The sequence below is a fragment of the Cetorhinus maximus genome, chromosome 1 (assembly GCF_964194155.1).
Source record: "Cetorhinus maximus chromosome 1, sCetMax3.hap1.1, whole genome shotgun sequence".
NCBI classification, from domain to species: domain Eukaryota; kingdom Metazoa; phylum Chordata; class Chondrichthyes; order Lamniformes; family Cetorhinidae; genus Cetorhinus; species Cetorhinus maximus.
In genome coordinates, this window is record NC_135879.1 from 192,239,611 (window position 1) to 192,261,415 (window position 21,805).

Below are 21,805 nucleotides of genomic sequence, written 5' to 3' on the forward strand. Positions count from 1 at the left end.
TGTTCTGGAGAAATTTATCATTAATCATTGTACTTTATGTCCTGTTTAAAATACCCAAAATGGTGTTGGCTCTTTTTATGCCTTTATCTATCCAAACTTGGGTTTTCAGAGAGGTTGAAGCACTAGGGTCTCACTGTTCAGCCCCAGCTTTCAGTATTTTTCCATTGAATGCATAATAATGATATTAATTTTATCTCAAATTATGGATTCTAAGAGTTTTCCCACAATGCATTAAGACGATTTACTTTAGAGAAAAGCAGGCTTGGTGAAGATATAGTTGGGACTTACAAAATGATGAAGTGATTGGACTCAGTTTGATCATTTAAGATGGATAGAGGGGGGCAGGGCTAGAGGCCATGTACATAAAATGCAAAGATTAGGTCAGTTGCATTAAATTATCTCTTTTTCCAATGGCAATGCCAATAAATGGTGGATGAAGGGTCATTACAGTATTTTGAAGAGAACTTGTTCTGATCCTGAGAAAAGAAGTCAGACATTTCTAGTTATACAATGTAAGTTGCTTTTGAAAACTGTAATAATGATCTGCTTTGGGCTACCACAACTTCCTGAAGCTTTCAAGGGGATCAGAGCTATGTTTCCAAAGTTATTCCTAAATTGGTCACAGGTGATTTCCCCTATTTGTTTTTGCAATTGCATGGTTAGAGGTTAGAAAAACAATGTCTGAGTTTTTATTATTTTTAGAGGGGATGTCTGCAGAACACCGCATATAAAAGTCTTTTCAAACTGTTGCGAAATCTAAAATTAAAAATAAACCACAAGCACTTGTATTTATATAGTTGTTCAAAGTAGAACCAAAAAAAATCAAGGCACTTAAGTGTATTACAGAAACAGAGGGCAGAAAAATACAGGGGCCGGGGTGGGCTGTTGTGCAGATGGCACGTTCCCTACCACACCCACCACGCCCCCCACCACTACTCCAGAAACAAAGTCAGCGTGGAAGTGGAGGAGTTTAGTGGAGTAATTCCAGAACATGATGCCGAGTCAACTGGCAGCATGGCTACCAACGATGGGTAAAATGAATGGGAGGATGTAAAAGGGGCCACCATCATAAGAGGGCAGATCATTGCTTCAGGAGAGTTGGTAACATTACAGAAGGAGTGGAAATAAGGGGATTTGAACGCAGGAATGAGATTTAGGTGTTGAGGTGTTGCAGTGGCACGTTTGCAGCCTCCTAATACAAAGAAAATGAAGCTAAGGGCCCTAAATGGCTCAGGCCTCCACCTGGCAAGAATGAAGAGGCATTGGCTGCACTCTACCCACTATTCACCTATTCTCCTCCAGTAACTAAGCTTGATCCTCATAAGTGCTCATTTGGCAGTGAAATACAGATAAAAATATCAGTTCTCAGCGTATAAATCAACCTACAAGGATACAAATGCAGAACAGATCTATAGCACAAGTGCGACAAAAGTATGCTAATGTAATTGTAGCTCACAAATCAAATTATTTTTAATAACAGCTCATTACAATTCTAGGCTCACCTAACAAAATGAGCATAGATAGTTTGTCCATACAATGATATCTTTAATAAAATTATCACACGCTTTCCCCTCTCTGATGACATAAATTTAATCTGGATAATAATCCATCCAGACGAAGATCAGATTTTATAATCATATAGTAGTTAGTAGCCATTCTCACCAGTGGAAATGGTAATTACCTAAACTCAATGACATTTCACTGTATTTTTTGGCTTGACCTTGCCTCGCATGTCTGTGGAGCGACTGAGGACAACCCAACATTCTTAGCAATATTTTATCCAAAATAATTTCCCATTCCGCATTTGGACAGTAGCTGCGTTATTCAGCAATATTTAAGATTTAGTAAAAAGTGGCACATCTTCTACAGGCCTGATTACTGCTTAACAAAAATACAAGTGAAATTATTCACGATGATTGCCACACCACAAGTGAAAATCGTTCATTCCAGATGCAATTGGAAATAAAATGAAGTTTAGTTTAATGAAATGCACGACTCTCCTTATCAATAATTAAAATCTTGCTAATCTGAATTCATCAACCAATTGTTTTCTTTTTATTTTGGAGTCATATCATAGTGTCCTTTGTTTTCAGTGGTCTACCGATTGGTAAATGGAAGATTGGTATTCTGATGAAAGGTCACAAACCTGAGCTCTGAGTTGAATTTTATCACCATGGAAGAAGCCCTGCTGCCAGGGCCAATTAAGAGGCCGTCTCTGGGACTGCCATCCAATTGAAGGACAGCAGCCTCCTCCCAGAACTATCAGCCCAATTAAGAGCCAGCAGCCTTGGCAGTGCCATTGCTAGTGGTGACCTTTGTTGACGCTGCAGGATGAGGAAGAGGGCACCTCCATGCTAAGCTGGCCCTGAAGGTGAGGTAAGTTTCTTTCAGCAAGCCAGGACCAGGCATGCAGGATCAGGGGCAGCTGAGGCCCCTCTGTGGGCCTTGGAACAGCCAATAAGGCGGCCCCTCCACTGGGAACATTCTTGGAGGTCAGTAGGATTTACTTGGCAGTCTGCCCTCCTGATGCAGGTAAAATGCCAGTGGGGGTGGGAACTGGCCCTTAATTGGTCAATTCATTGCCTTAATTGGCTACCCGGTTGATGGCTGTGCCACAGAGGTTCCTGCCATGGCGGTGGGAAGTCATTGGGCTTCTCTCCTGACACCCACCAATATTACCAGCTGACCTGCCTTCCAGCCCATTTCCAAAGGGCTGGAAAAGAACAGCCTTCTGTTTCTCTCCCCACAGATGCTACCAGACCTGCTCAATATTTCTAGCATTTTCTGTTTTTCTTTCAAATTTCCAGCATCTGCAGTATTTTGCTTTTGTAGAATTCATGCAGATTCTGCTAATAATTAGAATATTTGTGGGAATCAAGGAGCCTTCAGTTCGGCTTACTGTCTCATAATTTTACTTATTTTACAGGGTTTGAAAGTATGGAACTCCATATCTCTCTTACTCTTTCCTTCTTCCTAAAATCTACAGTTTTAAAAAAAAAATCAACACTTGGCATTGCCTAATATTGATCATTTTGCCTAATGAGGGATTTTTTACTGTTCATACTTCTAACCTATTCTGCATTACTGGTGCATTTCATATGTAGGAGCATAGAATACATTCATGCTAAGATAACTGATAGGACATTCTGATTAAAAATTCAAACCATGTTTGCCGAGAACTTTGTAGCAAACTATTTGAAGAACACTTTATCACTATTAGCTACACATGTTCCCTCCAAATATGGTAAAATAAAGAATTAAAGGTCTGTCTGCTCTAGATAAAAGCACATAATGCCCACACGGAATTGCGATATAAGAGTAAAATTCCAATGTATAAAACCATATTCCTGTACAAAATTCCTCAATACATTAAATACAAATTCTTCCTTCAGCCGGAAACTGTTCCACAATTGTCTAACTTTTATAGTGCTCATTAATATAGATTATCTATTGTCAGATTTAAGGGGAAAACAACTGCATACTCTGTAATTGAGAGTTATATCTTCATCCATTTACCAATATTAGGAAAAAAAAGTTTCATGTGGATACAAAGTAGGTCCCTTACTTTCTCACTAACATTAACAAATAACAGGAAATATATTCCCCAACCACTTTGGTGCAAATATAGATTTTTGTTATGTGCTTTCTAGTTTTTGTTCTCTCTTTAGTCTGAATCAAATTAGCATTTACTCTCTGTAGCTTATATAACTGGAGCACATTTCTTGGCAAACTGACTGTACATTTATGAGGATTTGATACTTTAGACTGCACTGATTTTGGAAAGCCTCTTCCATCTTCTCTGTTTAATTGCAGCTAAGTAGTGAGTTCCAGAATGCTACAATTTTTCCAAAAGTGTCCCAGGTAGAATCCATTGTTTTTTGTGTTAATGCCGGATATGCATTCAAAATAAGGCTTTTTTTTGATCTAGTGATGTGCCATATATAGCCTTATAATCTGCATGGGTCAGTGGTTGCCAGCTAACGTAGAAGGCTTCATGATGGCTGTCATTTATCTACTGTCAGTTGAAAGAAATATTTTTTTCAATATCCCATTTATCAGAACTTAATGAAGCATGGAATAACAGATTACTTCATAACTAAGGAAAAGCACATGCATTACTGTTTTGTTCAATGGGGGAGAGGGCGATGCTCATTTCTGAATGATGTCACCTTGGGTTTTAATCTGCACATGCTGCCCATTGTCCAATAGTCAAGTATCAGCTTTAGTAAGGTTGTGTTGAGACATCTAAGTGGTGCCCCTGAGGTTCATTTCAACAGGTAAAGAATGAACATTGGATGGAAACCTAGCTCAAGGGGTATAAGGGGTATTGTGCAGGCTGGAGCATCACCAGATGCTGCAGGGTACAAAGAATATATCGAGAATCCAATCCGTCTTACTCTATAGGGTACATTCAGCACTCTCAGCATTGAGCCATTCTTGGAGTGAACATGAGGCAGAGATAGAGCTACAGCTCTACAGCTTTGATTCTCCAACATGTGTTCCATTTGACTGTACCTCAATCCTGGGTGTGCAATTTCATTCAAATTACCATTGCATATTAAAACAGTGTTCAAGGCAGGGGGGCAGTTTTATTCTTTTTGTTTAGCTAATTTTCTTTTAGTGGAAAACAAAATCAAAAATACCTGGAAAAACTCAGCAAGTCTGGCAGCATCTGCGGAGAGGAGCACAGTTAATGTTTCGAGCCGGAATGACCCTTCAACAGAACTAAGTAAAAATAGATAAAAGGTGAAATATAAGTTGGTTTAAGGGGGTGGGTGGGACAAGAAGAGCTGGATAGAGGGCCAGTGATAGACTGGCCCTCTATCCAGGTCTTCTTGTCCCACTGCCCCCTGCCCCCCTTAAACCAACTTATATTTCACCTCTTTTCTATTTTTACTTAGTTCTGTTGAAGGGTTATTCGGACTCGAAACATTAACTGTGCTCCTCTCCGCAGATGCTGCCAGACCTGCTGAAGGATTTCCAGCATCCGCAGTTTTTTTCTTTTTTCTTTTAGTGGAGTTTAGTAAGAGGTTGAAATTTAGATCTTTAATCAAATAAGAGTTTTTTGCTATGTAGTTTTTGATAATAGTTGTAAATATTTTAAATAAATTGAAAATGGCAGTTAAAATCACTTCACATTTATGGTTTAGGTACACAATCCAACATGTTCCATACTGAAATAGGGAACTGGAAGCTGTTCAAAGGAGCTATGTGTCACAAAGGAAGCAATTTTGATACTTTCTGAGAAATCTGCATTAAAACAATTTGGATCAACATTTGGCTTTGATGGGCAGCTTTTGTATTTGCCCAATTTGGGAGATAGATGAACCCCCTAAAACATCTGGAATTAGCCTGATCATAGCAAAGGTGACAAGATGCCTCCCATATTGAGTGCAGTGCTGGAGGCTCACTGGAACAGGTGTGGGTGGTCTGTAAGCTGCTGCTGACAAGAGTTGTTGAGAGAATGTAAAAGGGATGTGAACACTTAGTGATATTGCCACATAAAGGGGAAGGCACTTCGTTAAAAAGTCTATAAATATTGTGAATGCACAGTGCAATTTTTCCAAAGGGTAAATGATATCCCAATATCAAGGGCAGAATTTTCAGCTCAGTGGGCGGGCGCGGTTGGTGGACCTGGGATCGGCCAGGAAACAGGCCGCCGCCCACGATCAGCCCCCGACCGCGATTCCACGTCGGCAGGCCAATTAAGGAGGAGGAGGCCATCGCACCTCACAAAGAGGGCATGGGAGAAGGTTGCAGTGCAGGTCAGCAGCCATGACGTGGTGTAGCGCCGGAAGATGTCCAATGACCTGCTGTGCTCAGGAAGGCTGAGTACCATGTTGGCATGGATCAGTGTGCAGAAGTGTTAAAGCATGCCCCCCCCCCCCCACCTGGGCTGTCTTTTCAGGAGAAGACAAGCCATAATCAATCATAGAGGTCACGTACAGGTGAAGGCCCACCCAACCTGCTGCTGCTCACCAGATTTGAGCAGGATGCTCTAGAGCTAGAGAGCTGGCACTTGTGGAGAGATGGGGGCACCAGATGAAGGTAAGAGTGCAGTGCACAGAGGTGAGAATTTTGGATTGTGCAACCATTCTGGTGTAGTCTCTTCATTGATGGGAGCCTCAAAACTGGAGTCTCCATTGATCATTGGAAGAAGATGGCACCATGATGCAGATCCGCATTGTCTCACCAGGATGCCTGGCATGCACAGTGACAATGTGATGACTTTAACTAATGACATGTCCTTGTTCTCTCTTAGATTCGCCAGCATGCACTTGCTTTTTGGACCCTGAAGGGCCACCCCTGACGCTGAAGGACCTCTGGGCTTCATTTGCACCTGCATCACACCCGCTCTCTGAAGCAGGCACCAGCACAGATATCAGCACCTCGGCCTGCATTAGATTGGTGGCTAGAATGTTGGTGCACAATGGTGAGGGTGCTTGACACTTGCTTGAGGGGCAGGTGAAGGCAGGGAGTGCCCTGACAGGATGCTGGCAGTCAGGGGACTGCTGGGGACCAGGGCTAAGCTGAGCCGAAGACAGATGAAGAGCCCCTGGAGTCGTCCATTAGGCAGCAGATGCTGGATGTCTAGTGGGATGTCTGGGAGGATCTAGTGGAGAGCCATGAGGGTCTGGGTGCCATGGTGTCCATTATGGAGAGTCCATGCAGAGCATCAGCACTGCGTTGGGCCTCATGGCCGACGACACTGCCTGCTCCATTGAGAGAGTGGCGACTCTCATGAAGAGCTCCAGGGGCAGAATCAGGGGTTCCTGGGGTTGCACTCAGACCTGCAAGTCTTCACTCTTTTTTTTGGTGCAGTGTATGCCATTATGTAATGCTGGATGTGAGTGGCTCTAAACTTTATTGCACAGGCACTGAGTGGACTTTGGGTTCAAATGAAAGGGTCATCTCAGGCATCCAAGATGGAGGCAGCAGCCCTGGCATGAGGTGGAAGCAGGTCTTTGGCAGCCTAGCTGAAGGAGCATTGGATCAAGACATATTTTCCTCCCTGCGGGTCACTGAGGTTTGCCTCCATGTCCTCAGCATTCTCCTCACCATGCTCATCTTCTGACTCACTTCTGGATTCATCATCTGTGGCCTGTGCAGTTGTGTCAAGATCCTCTTCCTCCACTGGGTACCCCCTTGCCAGTGCCAGATTGTGAGGAGCGCAGTATGCAACCACTATCAGTGACACCTGCTCTGCGGGGTATTGCAGTGCATCCCCTGAATGATCCAGGCATTGGAAGTGCATCTTCAGAAGACCTTTTGTCCTCTCTATCACTGCCCGTGTGGAGGCATGACTCCTATTGTAACACTACTCTGCTTCTGTTCTTGGGTGGTGGAGAGGCGTCATAAGCCACCTTTTCAAAGGATAGTCCTTGTCACCCAGCAGCCATCCATCCAGTCGGGCTGGAGCACTGAAGAGCCTTGGCACCTGGGTGTGTCTCAGGATGTAAGTGTCATGGGAGCTGCCAGGGTACCTTGCACAAACTTGTAGGATATTCATCCTATGGTCACACATTATCTGCACGTTCATGGGGTGGAATCACTTCCTGTTGACTAAGGCACCTGGCTGACCCGCCAGTGCCTTGATGGCCACATGTGCAGTCGATGGCACCCTGGACATAGGGGAACCCAGCAATCACTGAAAAGCCTTTGGCTCGCTCAGCCTGGCTGGCCTTGCACATAAAGTGAAGAATAAATGTCAGTACTCACCTGAACAGAGCTTCTATCACCAGCTTGACGCAACTGTGGACAGCTGATTGGGAGACTCCACACGGATCCCCCACTGGCCCTTGGAAAGAGCCGGAGGCATAGAAGTTGAAGGCCACTGTGACCTTCAGAGCCACTGGCATAGGGTGTCCACCCACACAGTCAGAGCTGATCTCAGGCCCAGTCACCTGACAAATGGAGGTTACAGTCTCCCTCGAGAGGTGGAGCCTCCTTCAGCAATGCACCTCAGACATACTGAGGTAGGTGCGTCGCCGCCTGTAAACCCTGGCAGCAGGATAGCGACGTCTTCTGTGGCCTCTTCCACCTTGGACTTCCTGCTGGCCCTGCATCCCTTATGCCTGAACCTCTCCTCCCACAGGCCCCTCCCCTGGAAGTTGCATGGGGGGGGCACCTGGCCTCCTCTCCCTTCTGCCCCTCTCTTCCTCAGAGGAGGAGGTGCCTCCAGCAGAGACCACAATCCCCATTACCAGGGTAACGGAAGGCTATCTGATATCTGGAAGAGTCCAAACAGTTTGAATCCTCCCTGGACCTGGGGACAGCAATAGTCCTGAAGTGAAGCCTGGAAACACTAAGAATGAAGCCGCGAACAGAAAGGAAGCTTTCGGGTACCAATAAGCAACCAGCAGCAAACCATCTCCAAATCTGCTCACTACTCTCAACGGCAATGCTGCTGACCCTTTTTATCCCACCCTTGGATGAGGTTGAGCAAATTGTCAGCTGCCTGCCTGCCCGTTTTGCCCGTGCGACAATGCAAAATCTCACGGGCAATGTAAAATCTAGCCCACCGACTGAAATATCACGCGGGTGCACGATGACGTCGGGAGAGCGATGACCTCGGGACACTCTCCTGGCGTCGTCACGCGTCATTTTACATTCGAGTGGGTCAGGCACATGCCCACCTGCTCAGCGAAAAATTCTGCCCCAAGTGTTTGATACAATAAACATGACGGCAGGAAATAAAGTCTGTGCTGATTGATACGTCAGCTGCCGGTTTCAGACATCTGTGGCCGACACAGTCACTGATGGCGCAGCTAGAGTCTTTGCTAGGCTGGAAGGAGATGCATTCAACCTTGCCAGCTGCTGGAATCATGACTCGGTCATCACAGCATTTAGCTCCTATGGATAGAGTAGCGTAGTGGCTATGTTAGTTCTCTTGGAACCTGGTGAACTTCAAATCGCACCCTGGAAATCTTAGAATTTTAATGCGTATTTTTCAAAGCTCTAGAAATATAAAGCCAAATTCATTAAAACAACTGCCCCTGAAGCTGTTGGAACAATCAACGTTCCATAATGTCCTTGAGAGAAGGAAGTTTGATAACCTTAGTCTGACATTTAATTCACTCTAGTTCCACATCAACTTGTAATTGCTCTCTGAGTTGCCTAAAGAGTCACTTTTTTATTCATTTAAGGGATGTGATCATCGCTGGCTAGGTGGTGGTGAGCTGCCTTCTTGAACCACTGCAGTCCATTTAGTTATATGCTAGGGATTTGGCAAAAAATACCAGCCTTTCCAGTGACACCCACAACCAAGAATGAACATATTAGCATCGTCACAGCTTTTGCAGTTTCTCCAAACCTCCCTTTGCCTGTATCCTCAGTTAAGAGGATCTGGCAGTTGGGCAAAGTTTTCCTCTGGCTCACTCCCAACTGTGTGGCACCCCTCTGTTCCTCATCCTCCAAAAAATATAAATATACTAGAATTTCCATAGATTGAACTATTCTATTGATTTGTAAGATCAAGTTAAAAAATCACAGTATCCAAGCCCATGGAACAAAACCATTCCACTAGCTGAATTACCATTGCAATTCTCGAAAACAATGAATTAGGCTTACTATCTGCCTTTTACATTACTTCTGCATCCAGTACAGCACTTGTACCAAAGTGTACTTAAGAAACCCTGAATGGCTGTTTCAGGTGGTTAGCCCCCCTTTGCCAAAACCCCTAGAAATGTGCCTGATATGCATTATGGGGAGGGATCTGGCATAACCAAATGGAAAATTTATGGGTGGAAATTGAATTTTATTTATCATAACTCTTTGAAAAATAACTCTGGATTTATTGAACTGTTCTTTCCCTATACCATCAGCACCACCATTCTGGAATCATGACTTCAAGCAGTAAACGCAATCATGCATTTAATATAGCATTATGGTATTAAATTGCTTATTCTAATGTTGTCCAGCCTACCATTAACACCTGTAACTCCTTGAATTCATTAAGAAAGAATCTGAATAATGGGGTGAGAGGTTTGCCATCATTTATGGGCAGACATTTTTTTTAAAAAAAAGCAGCATTCTGATACTGTGCCATGATGGTAAAAAACAAAAAAAAATCTACCTAGTTGGATGAACAATAAGCAACAGTGTAGTTGTTTGGTAGTATAGAACATGAGTATTGCTGAAAAAAGAGACATATGGAAGTTTTTTGTCTTGCACTCATCAGGACACTTTGCAAGACTCCCAATATAAAGGAAAAACAATAATTTATACTGTATGAGAAGAGAGCGCTGATTGGTTGGCAAGTGGACTCTGATTGGTAGAGGTACATTGGTAGAATGTACCTATTGATGGTGATTGACAGTTAACTGCCAAGCATTGTTTGAAATTTAAACCAGATAGCTTGACCCTGACTGGTCAATGCATTGACCTGAGGAATATGTCAGCAAATGGCTGTCACTTATTTTGTTTAGCTGAAACAGGCGCAATGGGTGTACATGTTCTTTCTGTCTGCAAAGAACAGGGCCCTGTGTATTAAAAAATGTAGCTTCCAGTGCATGCAAATGTGCCACACTGCGAGCCCAACTGACAATCTTAAATTGGTTGTCAGCGTAATTCTTAGCACACTGAGGATTATTTAGCACATGTTGTCCAATCGCAGAATCACATCTAATGTTGGCCACTTAGTTTTGAGTTTTGCAAACATGGGCTGGTTAGGTACGGTCTGTACTTTGCCCATTGCAAACAGTAGCTTGGACATGCTCTTTCATACAATCTTCCAGTCTTTGGGAGTACGGCTACATATCTAGCATCACACTGGCACTGACATTAATATAGCACCTTACGCATTTGTGTGATAGGTAGAGTATCTTTTTGGCTTTATGGTAGCATCCTGTTAGTGGTGAATACCACTCATGTTGCTACTACATAGTAACAGTGTGAAACAGCTAGCTTCACCTGGGGAGCAGTCAAATGAACTCCCCTTCTTTGATGTAGTAGTTGAGAAATCTGTCAGGGGGTTCTCTACCATGGCCTACCGCTAGCCCATTTTCACAGATCATATACGCTTTGAGATTCTTGCAGTTCCACATGCTATAAGGTTTGTCTTATTGGCAACCTTGTAAATAGGGCCACATGCTCACCATGCAAGCTTGTTGCTGAAATAGGACGCATCAAAGGTATCAAAGGGTCAAGCCATTACAATGGCTACCCTGATTAGATCATTTCACACTGTATCTCACTGTATCTCACATAAACTCATGTTTGCCGTCACTTTTGGCCCTGAAAAGTGCCCAGTCTACCTCAGGTTATCCTGGAAGGGCAAGGTATCTCAAAAATTTGAGCAACAGGTGAAGTTAGCTGTTTCACGCTGCTACTATGCAGTAGCAACCTGAGTGGTATTCACCACTAACAGGATGCTGCCATCAAGCCAAAAAGATATTCTGCAATCACACAAATGAGTAATGTGGTATATGAATTTCAGTGCCAGTGTGATTCTAGGTATGTATGCCATACATCCCAGAGACTGACGAATCATATCAAACAGCATGTCCCAGCCGCTGTTCGCAATGGGCAAGGTACAGACCATACCCAACCAGCCCGTGCTTGAAAAACTCAAAACACAGTGTCCAGCTTTAGATGTGATTTCATGATTGGACAGCATTTGCTAAATAGTCCTCAACATGCTAAGAATTACACTGACAACCAATTTAAGATTGTCAGTCAGGCTCACAGTGTGGCACATTTGCATGTACTGGAAGCCACATATATTAATACGCAGGGCCCTGTTCTTTGCAGGCGGAAAGAACATGTACACACATTGCACCTGTTTCAGCTAAACAAAATAAATACTCATTGCTCAGGGTAATGCTTTGACCAATCAGAGTCAAGCTGCCTAGTTTTAATTTCAAACAATGCTTGGCAGTTAATTGTCAATCACCATCAATTGGTGCATTCTCCATGGCAATGCCTCTACCAATCAGAGTCTACTTGCCAACCAATCAGCACTCTCTTCTCATACAGTATAACTTGTTGTTTTCCCCTAATATTGGTATTCTTATGAAGTGTCCCAACCAGTGCAAGATGAAAAGTTTTGATATGTCTCTTTTTTTCAGCAATATGCAATAGATTGTTAGCGAGCTGATGGTTGTGGTGCACTTGATAGACAAAAGGTTGAAGCATAATCCTGTATGGAAGATCACTATATACAATTCTAACTAGATAGCTCTTCTCATTTTCAAATTCAAATAGCGTTCTCGCAATGCCTGATCCTATTGGGAATAATGCCTACTGGCCAGCCAATTACGATATCTAAAATGTATAATCTATCTACTAATGTACAACTGTTTCACCATGACATCCCAGACATAACATGCCACATATAGGCTAACCTCCCACTCTGAAAGACTTTAAATGACCATTGCACTGTGCGATTAGGGCACCAACACAGCTGCCTGTTATGTGACTTCATTCATTTCTAATTATGTATAACACAATGAATCTTTAGACCAAAGTAATAAAGGCTGCAATGTAGTCAATTGCCAGGGATGATGTAATAAAATAAATAAAATGATGGCCATTTACTCTCTTCCCATTGCTCATAATTTTTGCCGATACATAATGGTCTTAGTAAAATGGGATACCTATTAATGACAATTCAAAGTAGCACTGAAGTACAGAGTAAAGAGTAAGAAGTTATAGGGATATCATCATTACCGGTTAATGATCCACGGGATGCTATACCACAGAAAATAATTGCTGTCATTAAATCAGTTCTCAAAATTATAGCATATATAACTTCTCATTCCATCACTATTTTATCTGTACCATTGTGGTCAATGTTCCTTCAAACTTTCCCTTATTGCTCCATCTGAACTCCAACTAAGTGAGCACTCTGTCTGCTCCCTACAATCTAATTGTGTAGCAATTATGACTCATTGGGGGTGAAATTAGTTTATGCCAACAGTGCGAAATGGGCTTGTGGTGAATCAGCTGCCATTTTTTCACCATGCCCGATCTTTCTTCCACTGAAGTTCATAGAATGGTTGCTCAATTTCTTTCTGGAGGCTCGTTTCTATCTCACTGTCATTTTTACTTGGTTTGAAATTAGAAATCTTGGCAGTATTTTCCAAGTCAATGGAAACCAATTTCATCCCCATTGTCTCCTACTTTTACTTATTTTACAGGGTTTGAAAGTTTGGAAATCCATATTTCTCTCATTCCTTCTTCCTAAAATCTACAGTTTTTTTTTTAAACAAAGCAACACCTGGCATTGCCTAATATTGGTTACCTTGTCTATGAGAGATTTTTTACTGTTTATATTTCTAATCTGTTCTGCATTACTGGTGCATTTCACATGTAGAGACAGAATACATTCAAGGTGCTAAGATAACAGAAAGGACATTCTGATTAAAAATTAAAATCCTGTTTGTCGAGAACTTTGTTACAAACTATTTGAAGAGAACTTTATATGTGAACATACAAATTAGGAGCACAAGTAGGCCATTCAGCCCCTTGAGTCTGTTCCACCATTCAATAAGATCATTGGCTGATCTGATTGTGGTCTCTGCCTATCCTCGATTGACTCCCTTGTTAGTCAAGAATCTATCTATCTCTGCCTTAACAATATTCATCAACCCTGCCTCCTCCGCTCTCTGGGGGAGAGAGTTACAAAGATATAATCAATATAAACTACACATGTACCTTCGAGATAGGGTAAAATAAATAATTAAATGCTAGCTCTGTCTGCTCTAGATAAACATGCATCATGACAAAACAGAAAAGCGATATAAGTGCAGAATTCCAATGCCCTAAATCACAGGGTTGGTGAATAATTTTCTTAGTTGGGGCAAGCAGCCTGTATGAGCACAGACATAGCACCTGCCCCAGTGGACAATTGGGAAATCAGAGTGGCTCCATGTTGAGCAGCAGTGACTCTTAACAGATCAAAAAGGAAACTTTTGAAAAAATATTTTTTTGACTAGAGCAGGAGGCCGCTGGCCATTATTGAATAATTGATTTTTTTTCTGAGATCAATTATCTTTTCCCCCTCTGTTGTGAGGGCTTTCTTAAGGCCTAGTGGAGACCTTTGTGCTGTTAGAGTCATACTGACTGCAAACCTTGGGATAGTCTGGAAACCATATGTAGACACCCACTCAAAGTCTTCAGAAGACAATGAGAAGGAGTGGATGACTTTCCCACCAATCCCTAATAATGATTTGCCCCACAATTTGAATGGAGTGCAGGACCCCTTCCCCTCCATCCTGCCCTTCACCATGTACAATCCAATTGCTCTGCACTTTCCCTTAGCCCATGGAATTTTGGAATGTGACCTCACCTTTTTATTACAGATATAACATATATCCGACCTAATAACTGAGATTCTCTGGACTTAGTAAAGTCATGTCAATAACTATGGCTGGCATTATTGTTGTAAGCAACACTTGACAAACAGAGCACTTTACTGTAATTCTGTTGTTAGACCAAGATTTTAATTATTCAAACATCAGATAGGAAAACACGCCTTATTTTAATTTTTTAGTACAGTTTTTATTTTCATTTCGGCTTGTGGAGCAAATACGGAGTTCTATAGAACATGGAGATACTATAAAATAATTCCGAGCGGTCAAGGCATGAGCCTCTGATGAAGTGATTGTGCTATGTGTTACCACAGGTCCACAGATGTTAACTGCTATTCTTATGTCTTGAAATATCTTGAAAAATGTCTTGAAGACATTTTCTTTAATAGCCCAGTTTTGGTTAGTAAATATCCATGTGTATGCCTTAAACACCTTTATATTTAACATAGCTCCTTCAATGTCTTCATAGAGTCCGGCTGTGAGGGGCACATCTCGGTCTGTCTTTTAAATTAATGTAATGAATTCTCCAGAAAATTTAAGTTAAGAACCATGAGGTGCAGGAATACAGCTGTATAAAAAGTGTTGGCAATATGAAAGTAGAATATGTGTTATCTCATTGTTTGAATACCTCTTAGTATATTATTCTTCTCAATTTTAGTAATCCATTTACCAAACTCCTAAATATATTCAAATACATAGAGATCACTAGCTAAGTTAATTGAGCTTTCCACACACGAAACTGGCCGGAAATTGATAATTAGATCATTGGAATAAGTACACTGCAGATTTCAATGGAAAATCTGGAAAACTAAGGCCACATGTCCTTAGAGAAAAGAAAGTCCAATGACCCACTGATTTACTTGTTTTGATACATCCTCGCCTCAGAAACCAAGCAACACGGAACAAAATAAAGTCAGCACCAGACTTGGAGCAATAAAGACAACTACCTCCTCTGCTCTCACTGTCCGCAGGCTTCACCTGGATCGGTCTGTTCATCTGTGAATACAAAGAAGAAGCAAAGATCATTTCTAGTCATTTGGCTTAAGGTTAGACATAGTAAAGTCATACTACTCAGGACGTATTAATTATCAAGAAGTTATGTGAAAGAGCAAAGGATTCATTGCAGTTCTTTTACAGCATGGAATGATGACTGCAGCAGAATTTTGAAAACCAAATCAGAAGTAAGACAAATTCTAAAAAAAAATGCTTTATTTTAAGAACAGAAAAATAAGGGTCACACAATGTGATTTATATTTTACAAGTAGGTTAATCTAGTAGCTCAGAAGCAAAAAAAAAAACTGCAAATGAATTATAGTCAGCACCAAGAGTGTTGCATTATTTGTACATAGAGGCATTTACGGCCCATTATGGCCATTTGGCCCATTGAACCCATGCAGGCTTCCTGTGGAGAAATTCAGTCAGACCCACTCCCCTGCTTGGTATGCACAGCCTTGTAAGTGTATTTCCTTCAAGTGCCCACCCAATTTCCTTTTGAGATCATGGTTTCTACGTCTACCACCCTCGTGAGCAGTGAGTTCCAGGTCATTACCACTCGCTGAGTAAAAAAGTTCTTCCTCACATTCCTCCGGCATCTCTTGTCCAAAATCTTACATCTGTGTCCCTTAGTCCTTGTACAATCAGCCAATGGTAAAAGCTTTTCCTTATCTACCTTATCTGAGCCTGTCATTATTTTGTACACCTGTATCAAATCTCTCCTCAATCATCTTTTATCCAAGGAGAATAACCCCAGCTTCTTCAACCTAATCTTGTAGCTAACAACCCACATTCCTGAAACCATTTTGGTAAATCTCCTCTGCAGCGCCTCAAGGATGTGGTGACCAGAACTGGATGCAGTACTCTTGTTGTAGCTTGACCAGGGCTGCATAAAGATTCAGCATAACTTCACTGTTTTTTGTAATTCAATGCCTCTTTTTAAAGCCCAGGATTCCATATGCTTTCCTATCCACTATCTCAATATGTCCTGCCACCTTCACAGGTTGTTGCACATGTGCCCCCAGGTCCCTCTGTTGCTGTACACTCTTTAGAACTCTGCCATTGAGTCTATATCACTCTGGCAAAAGGCACACACTTCTCTGTATTAAATTTTATCTGTCACTTGTCTGCCCATTCTGCTAGCCTATCTATGTCCTGCTGCAAGCAATTTGTATCATCCTCATTGTTTGCAACTCCTCCAAGTTTTGTATCATCAGCAAATTTTGAAACTTGACTCCCTTAAGATCCAAATCATTTATATATAGCAAAAAAAAAAGCAATGTTCTTAGTACTGACCCTTGGGGAACAATATTATCTACCACCTTCAATAAAACACAAGTATGTACCATGGCTGGCTGCTTTCTGTTCATAAGGCAATCTTTTACCCAATTGCACACTGCCTTTGCTATTCCATAAGTCTTGATTTTGTTAACCAGCTCTTTATGTGGTATCTTGTCAAACGCGTTCTTAAAATCCATATAGACAACATCCACCACATCCCCTTCATCACCATCTCTTTAATTCATCAACAAACCCAACTAGGTTAGTAAAGCACAATCTGCCTTTTACAAATCTGAGCTGATTCTCCCTAGTTAACTCAAATCTCTCCAAATGCTTGTTGATTTTTTTCCCTGATTATGGATTCCAAAACCTTAACCAGCAGTGATGTTAAACTAACCAGCCTGTAGTTGCTAGAGTTGTCCTTGCACCCTTTCATGAATAAGGGTATCACATTGGCCACCCTACAATCCTCTGGCACATCTCCCATATTAGGGGAAGCATGAAAAATTAAGGCAAGTCCTTCCATTATCTCCACTCTGCTTCCTTTAGCAACTTTGTATGCAAGCCATCTGGGCCAGGTGGCTTATCTCCCCTAAGCATAGCCAGCCTTTCTAGTACCTTCTCCCTTTCAAATTTCACATTATCCATGACCTCATCTATTGATCTTTTGTCAGATCCCTTTTCCTCACTTAACACGGATCCAAAGAACTCATTGGGCCAAATCTTCCGGTCTCCAGAACTGGAAGACTGGACATTCAACTGAAGATGCGTGTCGGGACCCTGTGGAAGCCCTGATGCATAGACCTATGTGGGAATTGTCAAGGAAGTTTAAACCTCTGATGGGCAATTTGCCTGCTCCCCAGGACCTTCTGTGAATGTCTCCAACTGAGTTAGAGTCAGAGGTTTCAAACTGTTCCGTGGTACTTACTTGTGTAGTTAACCAAGAAATGTTAGACAGATTAAAATCGAATCTAACACCTAGGTAACTCCACAGCTGACTCCCCAATCAGCCTTCCTGAACAACCAGTTACCTCCCCACCATCCAACTACTGCTGCTAACACCTCGACTATCCCCCCCACCACACGACAACACCCCCGAAATGGCTACTCCCCGACCATCTTCATGAACAGATCGGACTACCCTCCCAACCCAACCTGACAACCCCCTCTGACCACCCGACTACTTCCCCTACCCAACTCAACAGCCCCTACCAATCACCTGACAATCCCCCTGATCACCTGACTATTTCCCCAATCCGACTACCCACCCAATTCCCGATCACCGGACTACTTCCCCACCCTCTGACCTGACTACACCTCCTGACCACCCCGGTACCCCTGTCCAGACCACCCAACTACTCTCCTGATCACTTGACAACACGTCTGACCAGACCTGACTACTCCTTAATACCGGGTCTACCGACTATCCTTCCGACCTGACTCAACTAACCCCCGACCCAACTACCCATTCACCCACTTACCCCACCTCACCCATCTACACACCCTACCCACTTATCCACCAGTCCACCCATCCACCTACCCACTTTCCCACCAACCCACCCACTTACCCATCCATTCACTCACTCACCTGCTCACCGATTCATCTGCTCACCCATTCACTCACATTCAAACCTTTCAACTTGCCATACAGTAGCTAGTACCGTAAAAAGGGGACGTGCCCTGTCTTCCCTTGACTCGACTCTGCTCTGATGGAGTTCCACAAGGGATGCTCTGCTGCGCATTTCTGTGAAAGCCAGGATCAGAAGATTCCAGGAGAAATGCACAGCAGCGTTGAGTCGAGAGAATATTCGAGCATAGTCGCAATCCGCTCATCATTGTCACTGCTCAGAAAATGTGGGCTATTGAGTATTCTAGATATGTTCTAAGTGTAAATCGCCCTCTTTGTCCCTAATAAGACCCACTCCACCTCTTTACAGGTGGGTGGGAAATACATCCCACATCATATATCGTATTTTTTTATTCATTCATGGGCTGGGGTCGTCGCTGGCTAGAATAGCATTTATGGCCAACCCCTAATTGCCCTTGAGAAGGCGGTGGTGAGCTGCCTTCTTGAGCTGCTGCAGTCTATGTGGTGTAGATACACCCACAGTGCTATTAGGAGGATGTGCCAGGATTTTAACCCAGTGACACTGAAGGAATGGTGATATATTTCCAAGTCAGGATGGTGTGTGATCCCATCAATCTGCTGCTGTTGTCCTTCTAGATGGTAGTGGTTGTGGGTTAGGAAGGCGCTGTCCAAGGAGCCTTGGTGAATTCCTGCTGTGCAACTTGTAGTTGGTACACACTGCTGCCACTGTGCATTGGTGGTGGAGGGAGTGAACGTTGGTGGATGGGGTGCCAATCAAGCGGGCTGCTTTGTCCTGAATGGTGTCTAGCTTCTTGAGTGCACTCATCCAGGCAAGCGGAGAGTATTCCATCACACTCTTGACTTGTGCCTTGTGGACGTGTTTTGGATTACAAATTAGATAATGAAAATTAATGTTACCTTTTAAATTGAATTATTATAATACACAGGATGTTGAATTTTTCTCCACATTGCTACCATTCTCAATTGTGCAGTTTACCTCAATGAATCCATGAATAAAAAAGGTCATAGGGGACAACGTTATCCTGATTGGTTAAATTGGAATGGAATATCCAGGGGTGCTGTATCTGTACATGATTTCACACGTGCTGTGGGAAGTTTTTCTCTGTTCAATATTTGAAGCAAATTCACAAATAGCAAGTAAAGGAGATCTTTGACGAGGGTGGGGGTCTTGATCTTGGCAAAAAGGCACAGAACTGAAGCCAGTTGCTTTCCCCACACAGACAGGTGAATAGTCCAAGCAAAAGTCACTGCAAATTGCTCATCAAAGCCATCCAACAGTCACACAGAAAGAGGGTTATCTGATGCCTCCATTAGTCAGGTGAGAAGGGAGGAAAATTAGACTGAATGAAAAGTTTTTTTTTTCATTTATGGGATGTGGGCTTTGCTGGCTGGGAATTATTGCCCATCCCTAGTTGCCCTTGGCAAGGTGGTAGTGAGCTACCTTCTTGAACCGCTGCAGTCTAGTCCACAGTGCTAAACGCTTATTGTGATTTTTCTACGCCTGGTTTAGAGGGTTACCATTTTCATGTGCATTATCAGCCCTGGCACTTATTAAAGTACTTATGAGAATGGTTGAACACTAAATTTTCAGCAACTATTAAATTTTCAATCTCCAGTATATTAATGGAGGGCCCAACTTGCAGGATATTAATGGAAATTATTATTATTGTAGTCCTACCTGCAACAACTTCAACGATTTAAGTTAGAAGCATTTATGCCTTTGTCAGTCCACTTTTGCAGATGTGAGAGCTATGTGCACATTTTTTTGTCGAAAGACAGAAATGGCCATCTCACAACTGATTCTATACATGTCCTAAACCTGGAGGAACAGAGATGCTGACAACTTCAACAACAACTTACATTTATTGAGCGCCTTTAGCATAAAAAGTCCCCCGGTGCTTCAAGGAGGCATTATAAAACAAAACATGACAGCAAGCCACATAAAGATCAGTGTTGGGATCCCTGCTATTCACAATTTACATTAACAATTTGAAGTTTGGAAACAAAAACACAGGGCAGAACTTTATGCCGATTGGGCGTGAAATCGCGCGAGATGATGTCAGGTGAGTGTCCCAGCGTCACCTCACGCGATATGTGGGTCACTGGGCGTGCGCAAAAGTCGAAAGCGTGCCTGCCGACAATTAAGAGGAGAATTAATTCGAAATGGCACAATTGTCTGCAATTTTTCATTGTCCGTCCAACCTTACGGTTGGCGGATGGGTGAATCAGCCTGGCGGCCTTTACATTTTTCATCAAACCTCATCCATGGGCAGGATGAGGTTTCCGTGATGAAATAAAATAAAAATAAATTTCTGTGGGCGGCATTTTCAGAAGCTAATTTTTCAGGTGATTTATTATGATGCATGGAAACTTTCTTTCAGCTACTGAAACTTTTATTTTTGATTTTTCAGGTCTTCAGCTCCTTGAGGCAGGTCTCTGCCTTCAGGGAGCTTTCTCTCAGTGCTGGCCTGCGCCCGTGTTGATGTCAGCGCCCGCCCTCCTCCTGCCCCCTCTCCCCCACCCTGGCAGCGCTGAGCTTCTCAGCACACGCTTCTCACTGGCTGACCGTTAATTGGTCAGCCAGCTTGAAATCGCGGGTGGGGGCTGATCATGGTCTGCGTTACGCTCCCCAGCCAATTCCTGGCCCGTCAACCTGAAAATTCTGCACACAATTTCTGAATTCATAGATGGCACCAAATTGCAATGTGGAGGAGTCAGGGATCGGTGAGGGGAGGCACGGTGGGTGGTAGTTAATGGTCCTGCCACATCCAGTCGTGAGAATGGCGGCGGAGGAGGCACCACAAACATTCCCATCCTCAAGACGGAGGAGCCCACCACAGCAGTTCAAAGATAAAGCTGAAGCATTTGCTACAATCTTCAGTCAGAAAGTGCTGAGTGATCCTTTTCGGCCTCCTCCTGAGGTCCCCAGCATCATAGATGCCAGGTTTCAGTCGGTTCAATTTATTTCATGTGATATCAAGAAACGGCTGAAGTCATTGGATGCTGTAAAGGCTGTGGGCCTTGACAACATTCCCAGCAATAGTACTGAAGACTTGTGCTCCAGAACTTGCCATGCCTCTAGCCAAGCTGTTTCAGTACAGCTACAACACCGGCATCTACCTGACAATGTTGAAAATTGCCCCGGTATGCCCTGTACACAAAAAGCAGCTCAAATCCAACCCGGCCAATTACCGGCCCATAAGCCATCTCTCGATCATCAGCAAAGGGACGGAAGGCGTCATGACAGTGCTATCAAGTGGCAATTACTTAGCAATAACCTGCTCACTGTTGCTCAGCTTGGGTTCCACCAGGGTCCCTCAGCTTCTGACCTTGTTACAGCCTTGGTCCAAACATGGACAAGAGCTGAACTCAAGAGGTAAGGTGAGAATGACTGCTCTTGACATCAAGGCAGAATTTGACTGAGTGTGGCTTCAAGGAGCCATGGCAAAATTGAAACTGAATTGGACCAGCTATGTCAGTACTGTGGCTAGAAGAGCAGGTTAGAGACTGGGAATTTTGAGGTGAGTAACTCACCTGCTGAGCCTGTCCACCATCTACAAAGCACAAGTCAGGAGTGTGATGGAATACTTGCCACTTGCCTGGATGAGTG

The 21,805-nt window shown here is 43.1% G+C and overlaps 1 protein-coding gene across 1 annotated transcript in view; it reads right to left on the reverse strand.

Moving 5' to 3' along the window:
* The window catches only part of celf4 (CUGBP, Elav-like family member 4), a 1,291,869-nt gene that overhangs the window by 718,161 nt on the left and 551,903 nt on the right, over positions 1-21,805 (reverse strand). Inside the window, exon 3 of the mRNA XM_078551435.1 lies at positions 15,260-15,308. Coding sequence (XP_078407561.1) covers positions 15,260-15,308 — 49 coding nt within the window. The remainder of the gene's footprint in view (positions 1-15,259; positions 15,309-21,805) is intronic.